At 42.8% G+C, this 15421-nt stretch overlaps 3 protein-coding genes across 4 annotated transcripts; 1 reads left to right on the forward strand and 2 right to left on the reverse strand.

Annotated features, from left to right (window-relative positions):
* The first annotated feature begins 252 nt into the window (after positions 1-252).
* Gel (Gelsolin) lies at positions 253-9138 on the forward strand. Of its 2 annotated transcripts, XM_032439049.2 has the most exons (8): positions 253-386; positions 2609-2900; positions 3297-3492; positions 5397-5471; positions 6551-6746; positions 6805-8516; positions 8576-8701; positions 8932-9138. In XM_032439049.2, the coding sequence occupies exons 2-8, from the start codon at positions 2857-2859 to the stop codon at positions 8989-8991; spliced, it is 2409 nt and encodes an 802-aa protein (XP_032294940.1). In that variant the 5' UTR covers positions 253-386; positions 2609-2856; the 3' UTR covers positions 8992-9138. The 2 variants fall into 2 exon arrangements, with proteins under 2 accessions (XP_032294940.1, XP_032294941.1); XM_032439050.2 differs by lacking the exon at positions 253-386 and having other exon boundaries at positions 2899-3042.
* A 319-nt stretch (positions 9139-9457) lies between these two features.
* Positions 9458-12997, reverse strand: LOC116651862 (venom protease). The gene is made up of 5 exons (XM_032439071.2): positions 12603-12997; positions 12428-12543; positions 11744-11853; positions 11510-11674; positions 9458-9866 (listed from the first exon to the last, which is right to left on the reverse strand). Exons 1-5 carry the CDS (start codon positions 12916-12918, stop codon positions 9518-9520), a joined length of 1056 nt encoding a protein of 351 aa, XP_032294962.1. The 5' UTR covers positions 12919-12997; the 3' UTR covers positions 9458-9517.
* Positions 12998-13078: 81 nt separating this feature from the next.
* Positions 13079-13517, reverse strand: LOC116651863 (uncharacterized). Its single transcript, XM_032439072.2, has 2 exons — positions 13428-13517; positions 13079-13361 (listed from the first exon to the last, which is right to left on the reverse strand). Exons 1-2 carry the CDS (start codon positions 13440-13442, stop codon positions 13128-13130), a joined length of 249 nt encoding a protein of 82 aa, XP_032294963.1. The 5' UTR covers positions 13443-13517; the 3' UTR covers positions 13079-13127.
* Positions 13518-15421: the final 1904 nt, after the last annotated feature.

Consider the following 15421-nt stretch of genomic DNA (forward strand, 5'->3'; position numbering starts at 1 on the left):
ACCCAGAATTTGGCGCGCTATGTTGAAAGCTGGGAATTCGCAGCCAGTGACATTTAACCTGGTTTCCTGGAAAGCGTCAATTGTTTTTCATTTCATTTGTTTACAGTTTGCTTTTGCATAGGTTCTTTTTGTATGCGGAGCGCGCTTATCGGCCGAGCTGCGTCTTATCAATCAGCTACGTTAAGCCACACTGAGAGAGAGAGAGAGAGAGAGCAACAGAGTGCGAGTTGAACTCAGCTTTGAGCGGTCTTTTATAAAGTCGACGACAATCGTTGAGTTTCGTTCAGTGTCTCAAGCTGCGTTGCTTCGATCACTACACGCATCCCGAGTTCGTTTAGTCGCTGCCAAAGCCTGGAAGCGGTCAGTTTATTGCAGTGAAGAAGAGCGTAAGTGCTTTATTTGCATAGTGTGCATGTGTGTACGTGTATGTGTGTCTATGTATTTGTTTTGTGTAGTTTTTAAATCAAGAGTGCAGCTGCCATCTAATACGTAATTTGATTGAAAGCAATTGGAAACGATATCATTGAAAAGCTCTATAAAGTTATTGATAACCTTAGAGTGTGCCTAGTAAAAAATCGAAGAATTACTCAATTGTAAACGGTATTAGGCAGTGTGTGCACATAGTATAATGTATTGTATGCCACACATACATACATACACGCAGTCAATCAAATTGATTAGGCTTATCAATTGTTTTGAGCTTAGCTTATCTTGGGTTAAAACCTTCGGGCTAGCCTTTGATAGACATGCCTATAGTAGGAATGCTAGACTACTAAAATATGTTTTTTTTTTTTTAATATATCGGCTTTATTTGCTCTTTATAGCAAATATTTCTTCTTTATAATCACGACTGGAAGCTCTATAAAAACTTCCAGTGGTTCGTTTCACGATGCGAACCATTGGCTCGCTCCTAGTTTCGTTCAGTTTTCCACATTCTTGAACCCAGGCTAGGGTTCAAGACTTTTTATTTAATTTAAATACATTTAATTATTTAATGTAATTAACATCTCACGCAAGAATTTGATTAGAAAATATCACAAATAGTATTTAATTAAATTTGGTGTCAGAAATAAACCGAAATTTAAAAATTATATAAAAATATATACCAATTCCGGGTTTGAGTTTATTTTTGTTTTTAACTTAGATAAAACAAAGTTTCCAGTTTTAGCAAACCTATAAATAATACCAAACAAATCTTTTTTAGCTAATTAGCTTTTATATACATTCTACGTACACAGATAAAAGGAAGTGATATTGTTAGCTAATTATTCTTTTTTTTTTTTTTAACACATTTATAATGACATATTAAAACGCAGTTGCTCTTATCGCTTTAAATATTCAAGTAAATATTTATTTATGAGTTAACAAGTTTTTAAGCACAATTCCTAATGAGATTTTAAACATGAATTTTTGTGAGTTCTTTGCGTGCGGCTTCCTCTCCAACAATTGTGATGAACGAGCTCCAAGTGGAAGGTGACGTTATGCGTGATAATTATAATAATAATAATAATAATAATAATAATAATAATACTTGGAATACCAATTGGCAAATATTTATTTATTATGCAAAGCACAGCGTGCTTGTCGTGCGCACTGTTCACATACATTCTCCAATAACAAGTCGAACTTGAAAATGGCACACAAAAATGTACGAATACGTCGCTTATCATAAATCATCATAAATATAGTTATTTTTTTATTTTTTATAATACCCGCGACCTAGTTGGAAAAAGAGAAAAGGGCTTGCCCGGCAATCTCTTCAATCGTGATATCATACGAGACTCAGATAGTGTCGTCAGTCGGCAAAACTAATTACTTAAAAAGAGAAAAATACAAATAACAACAATAAAAATAAACACATGCGTGACATGTTTTAATTTACAGTTTCAATGAATTATATAAAAAAAAAAAAAAACAAAACTATAAATGAAAATTAGCCAAAGATATATTTTAAGATACATATTTCTTGCTGTCCAAACTAACAATATTTATTTTATTAATTCCATTATTTTTATTTAATATACACATAAGTATGTTATTTAATTTTTATTATATTTATTTTATATCTTAGTTAATAATTTCAGAGAACTAAAAATATTGTTATTAACTTGCCAAAAACTAACTTTTTTTTATTTTCAAAATTTAAAAACAGTTTTATTTCAGTCTACAATATTTAAATATATTTTTTTTATAAACAAAAAATTATATTTATGCATATGTTAAATTATGTTATATTATACTATATAGTAATAACATTTATTTGTATTTTTTATTAATTAAAACTTCAAATTTAATAATTTTAGCTCTTTTATAATGCAGTCGTATGCATATTTGTTGTTTATAAATTGTTTATATTTGAGCTGAAAGTTATAAATTTCCAGTTAAGTCTGTTCTACAGCTGATCTATTATTTTATATATTATGTATTATTATTAACCGCTTTATATCCTTATTATTTCCTACATATTGTTGCAATTTTTAAGTATCCACAAATCTAAGTGCGTATTGCCATAAAGACAATTAATATAAGTATGTTTGAACTGGAGTGCCGTCTGTTTTTTATGATGTTTTTATAGCCTGTTGCTTCTTTCTCTCTCTCTCTTTTGCAGTTCACTCGCGCTCGCTCTCATTCTCTATTTCTCTCTCAGCGGGCAATCATCTTTTTGTTTGAGTTGGGAAAGATAAAAACAAAGGCGAATACTACATAATAATAGCAACAATTCACCCGATACAAGTTGTTATACACGCACACAATTGTGTTTATATATATATCAAGCAACAATAAACAAAAGCGTTCGTTGTCTCCCCCCTCTGACTTCTCCACCCCCCGCAACCCGGCAGTCGTCAACGCGGCGAAATGGCCAGGCAAAGCGCCGCCCGTCATCTGGCAGTCATCTGCAGGTAATGCAAGCGAGCAGTTCAGCTAGCTAATAAGCTCCCGTCAAATATAGAGTACACACAAGTGCTAATTAAATAGTGCAAATAGAAAATATTACTCATACGCCGCGTGTTCACAAACCCACTTAATTATACGCTCATAATTGTAAGTGGCAAATACATATATTTCTGTGCAATTAGACGTGCAGAAAGGCTGCCTTAAATTCAAGAAATAGTTCACAAAATTTAGTCTGTCCCCATGTTTGGGTGACCTTTTATGAGGTCATGACTCACGGCCAGGCCAGGTCAGCTCGTTGCCTGTAAAAGGCGTCAACTAGTTGACTTGTCATCGCGCTTGACAATCAAAACAAACCGAAAACTGTGAGCCGAATAATTTGGAGCACTTTATTTACTTTACAGCTTGGTCGTGTTTATCGCAATCTCGACAAGTCTCTGCTCAGCCGGCACATTTAACCAACGTCCCGCGTTCCCCGTCCAAACCGGTCAGGTTCAGCCCTCGAGTGGTAACAACAACAAGCAGCCAGGTCGACGCGTCATGCATCCAGCCTTTGCCAATGCCGGCCGCGCTCCTGGCCTGGAGATCTGGCGCATTGAGGTAAGTCGAAGAGAAAAAAATCAATGTGTTTTTGCTTAAATTAAGTACAAACTGTCATCATTAACTTCTTTTTTGAGAGCTCTTTCGAACAATTTCTGTATACACCAGCTAATAACTACTGTACTTTATGTCTGCCATGATACAGTAAATGCTCGAGACAGCTGATCATAAGCCTCACTTTCTGAATACAAGAATGGCTAAAATACTGTACTCTATGCACGAAATGGTACAGGTGATGCACTTTACAAATAATCAAGAACTTTCCACTCAACTCAAGTACAAACTGTATTAAACCAAACTCAAATGTTGTGCTTTGAGCTCCTAGTGAGAAGAAGTCAATACAAATTGTTCTAATTACGGGCAAGTGCAAAGTATCTTTATTAATGTCCAAAAGTCCGCAAGTGCTTAATCTAAATCTTTAATACTTTAAAGTGAGTCAAGAATTTTATGCTTAAATCAAGTACAAACATGCTGGAAACCCAGACAAGGCCGAATTACTTCAAGCTGTCAGTAGACTTCTTATTTTAAGAATGAAAAATTGCAAATTTAGTGCTTGAATTGAGATTAACATAAAGCAAGTATATTTTGCTAATTATGTTAGCGAACAATTTCGAGAACAAGAATGAATCACAATTTTAATTAAAATTGAAATTTACTTTGACATTTTTGAAACAAAATCTCTTTGTTGAATGATATTCTAGCCAAAGTCGTGCCAAATACTAAGAATTGGCTTTTTCGCTTTAATTAAGTATGTTTTACTTAAAACAAGCATAGTATCGAAAACAAGAATGAATCACACTTTTAATTAAAATTGAAATTTACTTTGACATATTTGAAGGGAAATCTTTTTGCTTTATTCTAGCCAATATTAAGAGCTGTCTTTTCCGCTTAAATTAAGTATGTTTTACTAAAAACAAGTTTTTTTTGTAACGAACAATTGCGATAGAAAGAATGATTCACAGTTAATTAAAATTTCAAATGTACTTCGACAATTTTGAAAGAAATTGTTTTTGTTTGATGATATTCTAGTCAAAGTCGTGCCAAATTTAAAGAACTGGCTGTTCCGCTTGAATTAAGTATGTTTTACTTGAAATAAGCATATTTTTCTAACGAAGAATTTCGAAAGAAAGAATGAATCACGTTTAATTAAAATTGAAATTTACTTTGACATTTTTGAAACAAAATCGTTTTGTTGATGATATTCTAGTCCAAGTCGTGCCAAAAACTAGGAACTGGCTTTTCCGCCGAGTGCATCTTTTTACTATTTTGAATGTGCTCACATTTTCACTTTTGTATACTTATTTTGTATACTAAATCTGCCCCATTTACGAGAAAAGTTTATATAAATAGTTGTTGCTGCTGCATGTTTACATCGTTTGGGGGAAAGTTCGCAGCTGCCCACGCACGAATGCGTTGCTCATCCAGCTTGTGGCATTTGGCATGCAAAGTATTGCCTCACACACACACACACACATGCACACCTGCACACCTGCAGACACAGGTGTACATAGGCACACACCTTCACTCTGGCATAAAGGAATTATTGACTTGTGCCTGACTTTATTTTTCTAGTCGCTGAGCACACGCAATTTTGAGCAGCAGATGTTTCTCTTTCTTCACTAGCGAGTCTTCACTGTAGCAAAACATGTGTACAGTAAACATCACCATATGCCTCGCTCGTGTTAATTAACTTGGGAAACATTAGCAAAATTTATGAGACGCCGCCGCTGGCACAAGCTAAGTTTTTCTTTTTGTTTTGTCTTTGTTTTGTTTAAAGAAAATTGCTTTCGATTTTTTCGCATAAATATTTTGACACTGCCGGCAGTCGAAAAAGCATATATCTATATATATATCTGTCTATCTGAATATTAATGGTTTTTTTGAAATTTGTTTCTATTGTCCAGAATTTCGAGCCCGTGCCGTATCCGCCCAACAACTATGGCAAATTTTACACTGGCGATTCGTTCATAATTCTGAATGTAAGTAACAATTTTTGTATAATAATAAAACAATATTTTAAGAAATTAATTAAATAGTATTTGTTGTAAGTATTTTTTTTTCTGCTATATATAGCAATAATTGCTTTTGGCGAGGTCAGTTTACAGCTCAGGTTTACTTGTGGCCTTTCCATCTGAAAAACTGACTCATTTTAATTGCGTAAAAGGAAAAAAAAAGCATCGCTACGATTGTAAAAACTGACTAACAATGATTCTTTGTGTAAATATATACACTTTCTAGATAAGTTCAGAAATGTATTCAACATTATTATGACTAACATATGGTGTTTGGATTCTCATAAGATATAAAACAAATATTAGGTCAATTTAAATGTGGGAATCGGGAACTTATAAATATTTAAACAGTTGAAAGGCTAACGAATCGTACAGCGTATGATTGGGTTAGCCTATCAAATTACACAAATAGTTTATTTTAGTTGAAACTAGCTTACGATACAGTTTCCATAGAAATTGGAATAAAAGTAGGGTTACGTTTAGTTTAAGGTTAAGTTATTTATTTTGTGAACTGGTTTTAGAAATCGGTTTTTGAACTAGTTCGGTTCAAGTTTCATTTAACAAAACTAAACTATTAAAATAATTATTTTATCGGTCGGTTTTACTTTAAGTTATTGTGTTGTGAACTGGTTTGGTTCAGGTTTCTCCTCGTAAATAAAACAAGAATTCGCTGTTTAAACCGGTTTTAGAATTCGATTTTTGAACTGGTTCGGTTCATTAATAACATGAACAGTTTTTTAAAGTTGTAGAAACTTAGGGTTATGTTCGTTTTATATGTAAAGTTATTTTTGAACCGATTCGTTTCTGGTTTTGCAGCGTTACACATAAAATAAAAGTCCTAAATATGAACTGGTTCGGTTTTAGGCATATATCAAAATCGGAAACGTTAAGAAAATTTTCATAATTACTGAGATTTAAGTTAACTAGAAAATATTTGATATCTAACTAAACGAATTCTCAAGAATTTTGTTTATTTTATTAGTTTTTATATTATATAAGAAATCAATTAATAAAATACTTAACTCTTTTTTTTGAAATCTTCGCAGACTAAGCAGAACCCGAAGGACAAGCAGCTCACATGGGATGTGCACTTCTGGCTGGGCTCGGAGACCTCCACGGACGAGGCTGGCGCTGCGGCTATATTGACCGTGCAGCTGGATGATATCCTGAATGGCGGTCCCGTGCAGCACCGCGAGGTGCAGGATCACGAGTCCCAGCTGTTCCTCGGCTACTTCAAGAACGGTAACAAGAGCTTGCTTCGCACTTGGCTCGCATTTAAGACTGGCTCCGCTTCTTTCAGGTGTTCGCTATGAACAGGGTGGAGTTGGCACCGGCTTCAAGCACGTGGAGACGAATGCCCAGGGCGAGAAGCGTCTGTTCCAGGTGAAGGGCAAGCGTAATGTGCGCGTCCGCCAGGTGAATCTGTCTGTCTCCTCGATGAACAAGGGCGATTGCTTCATACTGGATGCCGGCAACGATATCTATGTCTATGTGGGCGCCCAGGCTAAGCGCGTGGAGAAGCTGAAGGCCATCAGCGCAGCGAACCAGATTAGAGATCAGGATCACAATGGACGTGCCCGCGTCCAGATCATTGACGAGTTCAGCACGGATCTGGACAAGCAGCAGTTCTTCGATGTGCTCGGCTCCGGCTCGCCCGATCAGGTGCCCGAGGAGTCCACCTCCGACGAGGACGGTGCCTTCGAGCGCACCGACGCCGCCGCCGTCACCCTCTACAAGGTGTCCGATGCCAGCGGCCGGCTCCAGGTGGACACCATTGCCCAGAAGCCGCTGCGTCAGGCCATGCTGGATACGCGCGATTGCTTCATTTTGGACACCGGCTCCGGCATTTTTGTGTGGGTGGGCCGCGGCGCCACGCCAGCAGAGAAATCGGATGCCATGGCCAAGGCGCAGGAGTTCCTGCGCACCAAGAAATATCCCGCCTGGACGCAAATCCATCGCATCGTCGAGGGCGCCGAATCGGCGCCATTTAAACAATATTTCGACACATGGCGCGATTCTGGCATGGCACACACACGCCTCGTGCGCTCCGCCTTAAACATCGGCTCGGATGAGTCACTGGATCTTGACGAGATCGATGCGGTCGTGCAGCAGCTGAAGAAGAGCGGCGGCCGTGCTATCGGCTTCATGCCCGATCACGGCCAGAACAGCATTGGCGAGATCGTCCAGTACGTGAGCCAACCGGGCAGCAACGAGGTGCTGCGTAACCGTGTGCCCTTCGAGGAAGAGCTGCCGTTGCTCGGCTTCGGCTCCTATGTGCTTAGCTACAACTACGAGGCCAACAACGGTGACAAGGGCACCGTCGTCTATGTCTGGCAGGGTGCCAAGGCCAATGCAGCGGTCAAGGAGCGGGCCTTCGAGGACGGCCTGGCGCTGGCCGTCGAGCAGAAGGCGCTGCTGGTGCGCACCACGCAGGGTCACGAGCCGCGTCACTTCTACAAGATCTTCAAGGGTAAGCTGCTCGAGTCGTACACGGCGCTACCCGTCTCCTCACAGCTGTTCCGCATACGCGGCACCGTCGAGAGCGACGTCCATGCCAGCGAGGTGCCCGCCGACAGCTCTTCGCTGGCCTCCAGCGATGCTTTCGCGCTGGCCTCCACCAAGACGCACAAGGTGTACGTCTGGCATGGCCTGGGCGCCTCCAGCTTCGAGAAGGAGGCGGCCACAGCACGCTTCGCCCACTACTGGAAGGATGCGGAGCTGGAGCTGGTCGAGGAGGGCGCCGAGCCGGATGAGTTCTGGGAGGAGCTGAACGGTGAGGGTCAGTACGATCGCAATCTGGAGGATCATACGGCGCCGCTGCTCGAGCCGCGTCTCTTCCATTGCCGCCTGACACGCACTGGTCGCGCCAAGGTCGAGGAGGTGGCCGATTTCCAGCAGGAGGATCTCGATACGGACGATGTCATGCTGCTCGATGCCGGCGACGAAATCTATCTGTGGGTTGGCGCCGGCGCCACTGCCGAGGAGAACGGCAAGATCTTGGACATGGCACAGGTAAGCCCAACACAAGCTCGATTGAACTTCTCTTTAATCTTCTTTCCCCTCCATTTTAGCGCTATATTGGCTCGGAGCCCACCGCCCGCACCATGGACACCGTGAGCATTGTGCGCGTCACACAGGGCCAGGAGCCGGGCGCCTTCAAGCGCATGTTCCCCGCCTGGGAGGACAGCTACTGGCAGGTGAGTAGATCGCTGGCCAACTGAATCGCATGCCACATTCAAATACATAACAATCGCCTGCTTTGCTTAATCTTGTTCTCGCTCACGCTCACACACTCATGCCTGATCCCAAACACTCGACTTGATCGGTGAGTGAGTATCTCGGCGCCCACAAGTCCAGCAGCTCACAAATCATTCCACAATCTCCCCCATTCCTTAAACACTTTATTGATCTTCGCTTTTCATCACAGACCCTGCCCTCCTATGAGGACATCAAACGCCAGATTATGGATGCCAATAACGAGGTCTGATGTCGAACTCTCAGCTAGAATACTCAGCAAAATTGACCAAAAAATTTATGTTCGTTTTTGCCTTAAAAAAAATACGAAAGAAAACAAAAACTTCAATGTAATGTACTCTTTTTTGTATTAAATGGATATGTTTTTTACTCACAAAAATTATTTGTAATATTTTATATGGTTTTAGATAAAAACATTTTTAAGAGATTTCATTATCTGGAAAAGGTCTTTTAGCAAAATTGCTCAAATATTTATGTTCGTTTTTGCCTTAAAAAAATACAAAAGAAAGTACATTTTAATGTAAATCCATTATTTTGTATAAAATGGAAGTGTTTGTAATCTTATAAAATTTAACATTTTAAATTGTTTTATATAAAACAATTTTAGAGAGATTCCATTCTCTGGAAAACCTATTCCCAAACTAAAAAACCTCATAACTTTGTAATAAGTAAAACGAGAAAATGTTTTTCTTCTTTTGGTTGGATTCTATTTTTATTTGTGAATTATAAAATAATTTAGAAATCGTCTTAAATTAGATTCAGTTTTCTGGATCACCCCACGTGACTTCTTCGATCCAGTCCAGGTACGTAAATACACGGGTGTAGACACTTGGGTAGCTGCTGCGGCAAAACACGCCGAAGGAGGTGATGCCAATAAGATGATAATGAATGTGCTGATGTCGGCGACCCGGCAAATTCAGCTGGAGCGGACCGCCCGAGTCGCCTTGGCAGGTGTCCCGATTTTGAACGAAGTCCTGAGCGCATATTTGACTGTCTATAATGCCATTGGGCGTCTCTGCGAAAACGGGCAGATCCCGGTTGCACTCCTCGTTGGGCACAATGGTCGCAGTCAGATGGGTCAAGCGATATGTCATGCCCGTGCCAAAGCTAGTGGAGCCATAGCCCATGGCGAATGCAATCGATGGCGGGATCGCCCCGCGAACCCACAGACGGATGGGGCGAACGGACGGAGGAAGACGGAAAGGAAACCAAGGTGAGAGAAGGGCAGCAGAGGCAGGAGAAGCCGGGGAAAAGAAGAAAGAAGAGAGAGACGAGAGAGGGGGAGGGCGAGAAAAGGGCGAGAACAAAAGGAGCGGCACCGAGGAAGAGGCCAGAGGCGGAGACAAGGGGGGGGACGCAGGCGAGGACGCAGGCGAGGACGCGGCGACGGCGACGGCGACGGCGACGGCGACGGGACGGCGACGGCGACGGCGACGGCGACGGGAAGCGAAGGCGAAGGCGAAGGCGAAGGCGAAGGCGAAGGCGAAGGCGAAGGCGAAGGCGAAGGCGAAGGCGAATGGCGACGGCGACGGCGACGGCGAAGGCGACGGCGGACGGCGACGGCGACGGCGACGGCGACGGCGACGGCGACGGGCGACGGCGACGGGGACGTGCGACGGCGACGGCGACGGCGACGGCGACGGCGGACGGACGGCGACGGCGACGGCGACGGCGACGGCGACGGCGACGGCGACGGCGACGGCGACGGCGACGGCGACGGCGACGGCGACGGCGACGGCGACGGCGACGGCGACGGCGACGGCGACGGCGACGGCGACGGCGACGGCGACGGCGACGGCGACGGCGACGGCGACGGCGACGGCGACGGCGACGGCGACGGCGACGGCGACGGCGACGGCGACGGCGACGGCGACGGCGACGGCGACGGCGACGGCGACGGCGACGGCGGACGGCGACGGCGACGGCGACGGCGACGGCGACGGCGACGGCGACGGCGACGGCGACGGCGACGGCGACGGCGACGGCGACGGCGACGGGCGACGGCGACGGCGACGGCGACGGCGACGGCGACGGCGACGGCGACGGCGACGGCGACGGCGACGGCGACGGCGACGGCGACGGCGACGGCGACGGCGACGGCGACGGCGACGGCGACGGCGACGGCGACGGCGACGGCGACGGCGACGGCGACGGCGACGGCGACGGCGACGGCGACGGCGACGGCGACGGCGACGGCGACGGCGACGGCGACGGCGACGGCGACGGCGACGGCGACGGCGACGGCGAGGCGACGGCGACGGCGACGGCGACGGCGACGGCGACGGCGACGGCGACGGCGACGGCGACGGCGACGGCGACGGCGACGGCGACGGCGACGGCGACGGCGACTGCGACGGCGACGGCTACGGCGACGGCGACGGCGACGGCGACGGCTACGGCGACGGCGACGGCGACGGCGACGGCGACGGCGACGGCGACGGCGGACGGCGACGGCGACGGCGACGGCGACGGCTACGGCGACGGCGACGGCGACGGCGACGGCTACGGCGACTGCGACGTCGACGGCTACTTCTACTTCTACTTCTACTTCTACTTCTACTTCTACTTCTACTTCTACTTCTACTTCTACTTCTACTTCTACTTCTACTTCTACTTCTACTTCTACTTCTACTTCTACTTCTACTTCTACTTCTACTTCTACTTCTACTTCTACTTCTACTTCTACTGCTAGTTCTACTTCTGCTTCTACTTCTACTTTTACTTCTAAATTTTAACCCGTCTATACTTACATCACATCTCTCTCCAGTTTTAAAAGTGCGATATCATTGTAGTAAGAGTCCACTTTGTAATCGGGATGCTTGGATATGCTTTCAATTCCAAAGTTCTGCGGCTTAACCCGCGCCTCATCGATCAACAGATTCAGTCCGCCGATTCGCACCCATTTCGGCGCGGCGCTACAAAATGTTAAATGGTCCACAGGCAATCAGAGAGAACCCTCGACCCGACGCTCGTTCCCAACTCACCCCTCCACCTCGGTGCAATGGGCCACAGTCAATACAAAGTTCTCACTTATCAAACTGCCGCCGCATTTGTAGTCAATTTTTTCGGAGTTCGTCGCGAAGCCGAGCGCTGCCTATAAAATTTAATTGACCGGGTTCTTGTTATTGTTCGTCTTATAAAAGCTACACTCAGAGAAAATGTATTTGCATTTCAAATTAAAAAATTCAGGTTTTTGTTTGATTATTTTTGTGTATACCTAAGTTAAGAACTTCTTAATGATGAACTCTAATTTGAGCGTCAATCTTAGAACTAAAGCTTGGATTAAGCTTAAAATACTTTTTTATAGTTTTGTATGCTTATAATAAGCTTTAAGTGAGTTCTCAACTTAGGTCTAGTATTCAAGAATTTGGAGCTTCAAAAAAATCTTTGAATATGAAGCTTATTTCAGCTCTTGAAATAGTACTTTTGTTTCATTTTGTTAAAGCCTCTGCTTATTTTAAGTAAAACGTTTTTGGTTTCTTGATTCAAACACGCATTGTTCAAAATTTCCTAGATTCAAGGAACGCATCTGTTAGTTTCAGATTAAACAGAAATGGGTCTGAACAGATATACAAATTTCTCAGCTTAAGAAGTTTGCAAAATGCTTCTCAATTTTCCCGGAGTGTATTCACCAAAATATTTTCTTATCAGCTAAGCTGCCTTCTTACCATGTGAGGGTATTCACCAGGCCGAGCGAGTACGCGTCCATCGAAATCTTCATCGTTGGCGTCTTCCGTTACGGCCGTATCGTTGGGAAATATGCGCTCCACATACTCGGAGTACTCTTTGACAGAATATAGGGTATTTAGCTGCTGAGTGATTAATAAATAAACGAGGACTCACTTCGCTCGCAGAGGCGCCGCGGCCTGTTTTTGCGCTTCTTGTGCCGACGACCATTTGGCGGCGGCGGAAAGGGTTGACCCGGCCGATAGGCATGCGGATTTAGCTGGCGGGCGGGCGGCTCCGGCAGCTCCAGGCTATTGTCGGGTCTGCCCACAAGCTGAAAATCGCTTATTTTGTACAGTGTATCGAACTGTTTGGTGCCCGGAAAAACAATGTCCTGCTCCCGGGGAAAGAACATCGGCTGATTCATGGGCAAACGCTGGCCCAAAGCCAAGCAGCTGAGCGCAGCCGTGAGCAGAGCCAAAAAGCAGCGCATTTTTTTTTTTGTATTTATAAATTCGGATTTCTTAAATTTTGTTTTTCGGGCTGAATTGCGCACAGTCGGAGCAGAGAAGCGAGACTAAAGCGGCGACGAGATCAGCTCCGGCGAGCCTAGCCGGCGGCTTATCACCCTTATCAGCATATTGAAATGGTCGAAGAAATTGTCACAACAATTTGTTATTTATTAACATTTTTTTTGGTCATTTAAATGTGGATGCCCAGTGTCTGGGGATTGACGAGCGTCGCAGTGCGCGGTGCATGAACCTGTGTGCTGCCCCCCAATTGTGCCTCGTATTGCGCAATTATCGAACGCTGGATCTGCTCCAGTTCCTGGTCATTACGGTATCTCAGCACGTTGACGGTGGGCTCATTGTCAGGCGTGGGCGCGGGCGCGGGTGCGGCATAGACGAGGGCCAACAGGGCGAACAGCAAAAGTAGCTGACATGGAAAACCATATATCATTCTCTATATATCTTTTATTATATGTCACATCTGGGCACTTACGCAAATAGTCTTCATTTTTGTTCAGTTCTTAAAGCAAAACTAAAACGCGCGCTTGCCGCCGCAGGCGCTTTTATAGTCCGAAAAAAAAAAACGTTAATAAAACTTAAATAATAATATCATTTTTTTTGGGGCTCAAAACTTATCATTGTGTTCATAATCAAATTATAATTTGCAACAATACGAACTTGAACAACTTGAAACGATAACGAAACGAGTTTTGGAAACTCATTTGTTTAACATAATATCCACGGCTCGATTGTCAGACAAACGATCAGACAGTATTGAGCCCTGATTTTCCAGTAATCGCAAAGCGGGCTCTCAGTATACCCTGTACTTATTGAGATTGCTTACGAGCAGAGTATTATGTTTTTGTCGGAATGCATGTAACATATATCACAATATTGTTTGACTCGATAAATATCGATTATCAGCTTAAGTTTGTCAAGCATATTTTCTGTTTTCTTCCTCCATTTCCAGCCCTATCAAAAACATTGCCAGAGATATATATTATTATATTTTTGTAGCAATATACGTTCGTATGTCATATCGATAAGTATCGAGCTTATCGATTATTTTTCGGCATGTAATAATATATTACTAACCGAATACGATCTTCCCTCCCTTCAGTGCGGTGCTGCAGATAGGGTATCTGCCGGTCGAGCATTCTGACTTGCCGGCACAGATTTCTTGCGATGAGCTTAATTATTCATAAGACTACAAATTGGCGTGTTTTTTTTTTTTTTCGTTGAAACGAATTCGATTTTGCTTTGTGTGAAAGCGAAACCATCGAACTGGTTTTGTTAGCATGTAAATTAAAATAGAATGTGGGCTATGGTATTAAAAAAAAAAATTTCAACTAGTCACTGATATGCTTAGTTAGCTGCCATATATCAATAAATCAATCCCAAGCTCACTTTCATGCTGATTTCTTTATTTTATTTTATTTTATTTGTATTTCTTCAGCGTGTTTTACTCTATTTTCATGGGAAACTAAGTTTTTATTTTTAGTGCTTGCCAATTTAATTAGCTGCGTTTAAAATCGAGCTTAATGCTCCGATTATAATATGATGTCATAGTCGCAATAATATGTTGTACAAAAATATTAAAAGTTCGAACTCCCACTCTTCTGTTCTCTAGCTCAATTTGGCAACTAAATCTGGCAACATAATTCCTGGTCAACATTCGAGTGGAAATGTAAACTTCAATCTTAAATATCCTATATAGACATAGGTCAAAATTTCCCAACCCCATAACTCTGTCAAAAACCAACAGATATTCATAAGGTTTTTGTTCATGGCTTGGTCTGGGCACATTAATCTTGGTCAAAACTCATGTAAAAATTGTATTCGCAAGTATCGTACATAGCCATACGTCAAAATTGCCCACATAGGTCAAAAGTTTCCATCCCAATAACTCGTTCAAATCTCATCAGATTTTCACGTGGTTTTGTTTTTTGTACATAGTTTTTCATCTAATACAGGCAACATTATTCTTGGTCAAAATTCTTGTGAAAACGTTGCCCGAACATCTCAAATATCCTTTATACTCATAGGTTAAAATAGGTGTCGAGAAATTTTGTTGTCAAAAAGTGTTGCATATTTTCGGGCTGCTTGCGAAAATAAATTTCATATAAGCGGAAAACATTAAATATTAATTTTTGGAATTCTTTAAGGTAATATGCTAAAAATTTACTTTTAATTATTTAATATTTCATAAAATATATTAATATATTAACTTATGCAAGTATGCGCAATATTTGTGGCTATGTTTTCGGTGTTTGGCAATTTTGGTAAAATTCCAAAAATGTAAATTTTATATATAATACTTATTTTAATAAGCCGTCTGCCGACAGTCGCGTCTTAGATGATTCCCGAAAAAAATGCATTGCCAACACAACTTGACATTCCAGCTGGGCCCCAGTTTTGGGCAAACCCACAAATCTGGTGGCCAAATTGGACACCCAGCCGTAATTTGAATACATTTACACATTTTCC

The sequence above is a fragment of the Drosophila virilis genome, chromosome 2 (assembly GCF_030788295.1).
Source record: "Drosophila virilis strain 15010-1051.87 chromosome 2, Dvir_AGI_RSII-ME, whole genome shotgun sequence".
NCBI lineage: Eukaryota > Metazoa > Arthropoda > Insecta > Diptera > Drosophilidae > Drosophila > Drosophila virilis.

Excerpts from the sequence above, each read along its gene's own strand:
- Gel (XM_032439049.2), top strand. The coding sequence starts at position 2,857 with ATGGCCAGGCAAAGCGCCGCCCGTCATCTGGCAGTCATCTGCAG. Across the intron at positions 2,901-3,296 it reads CATCTGGCAGTCATCTGCAG|CTTGGTCGTGTTTATCGCAA; the intron begins GTAATGCAAGCG and ends TTTACTTTACAG. Across the intron at positions 3,493-5,396 it reads TGGAGATCTGGCGCATTGAG|AATTTCGAGCCCGTGCCGTA; the intron begins GTAAGTCGAAGA and ends TCTATTGTCCAG.
- LOC116651862 (XM_032439071.2), bottom strand. The coding sequence starts at position 12,918 with ATGCGCTGCTTTTTGGCTCTGCTCACGGCTGCGCTCAGCTGCTTGGCT. Across the intron at positions 12,544-12,602 it reads GCGGCGCCTCTGCGAGCGAA|AGTACTCCGAGTATGTGGAG; the intron begins GTGAGTCCTCGT and ends ATTCTGTCAAAG. Across the intron at positions 11,854-12,427 it reads CTGGTGAATACCCTCACATG|GCAGCGCTCGGCTTCGCGAC; the intron begins GTAAGAAGGCAG and ends TAAATTTTATAG.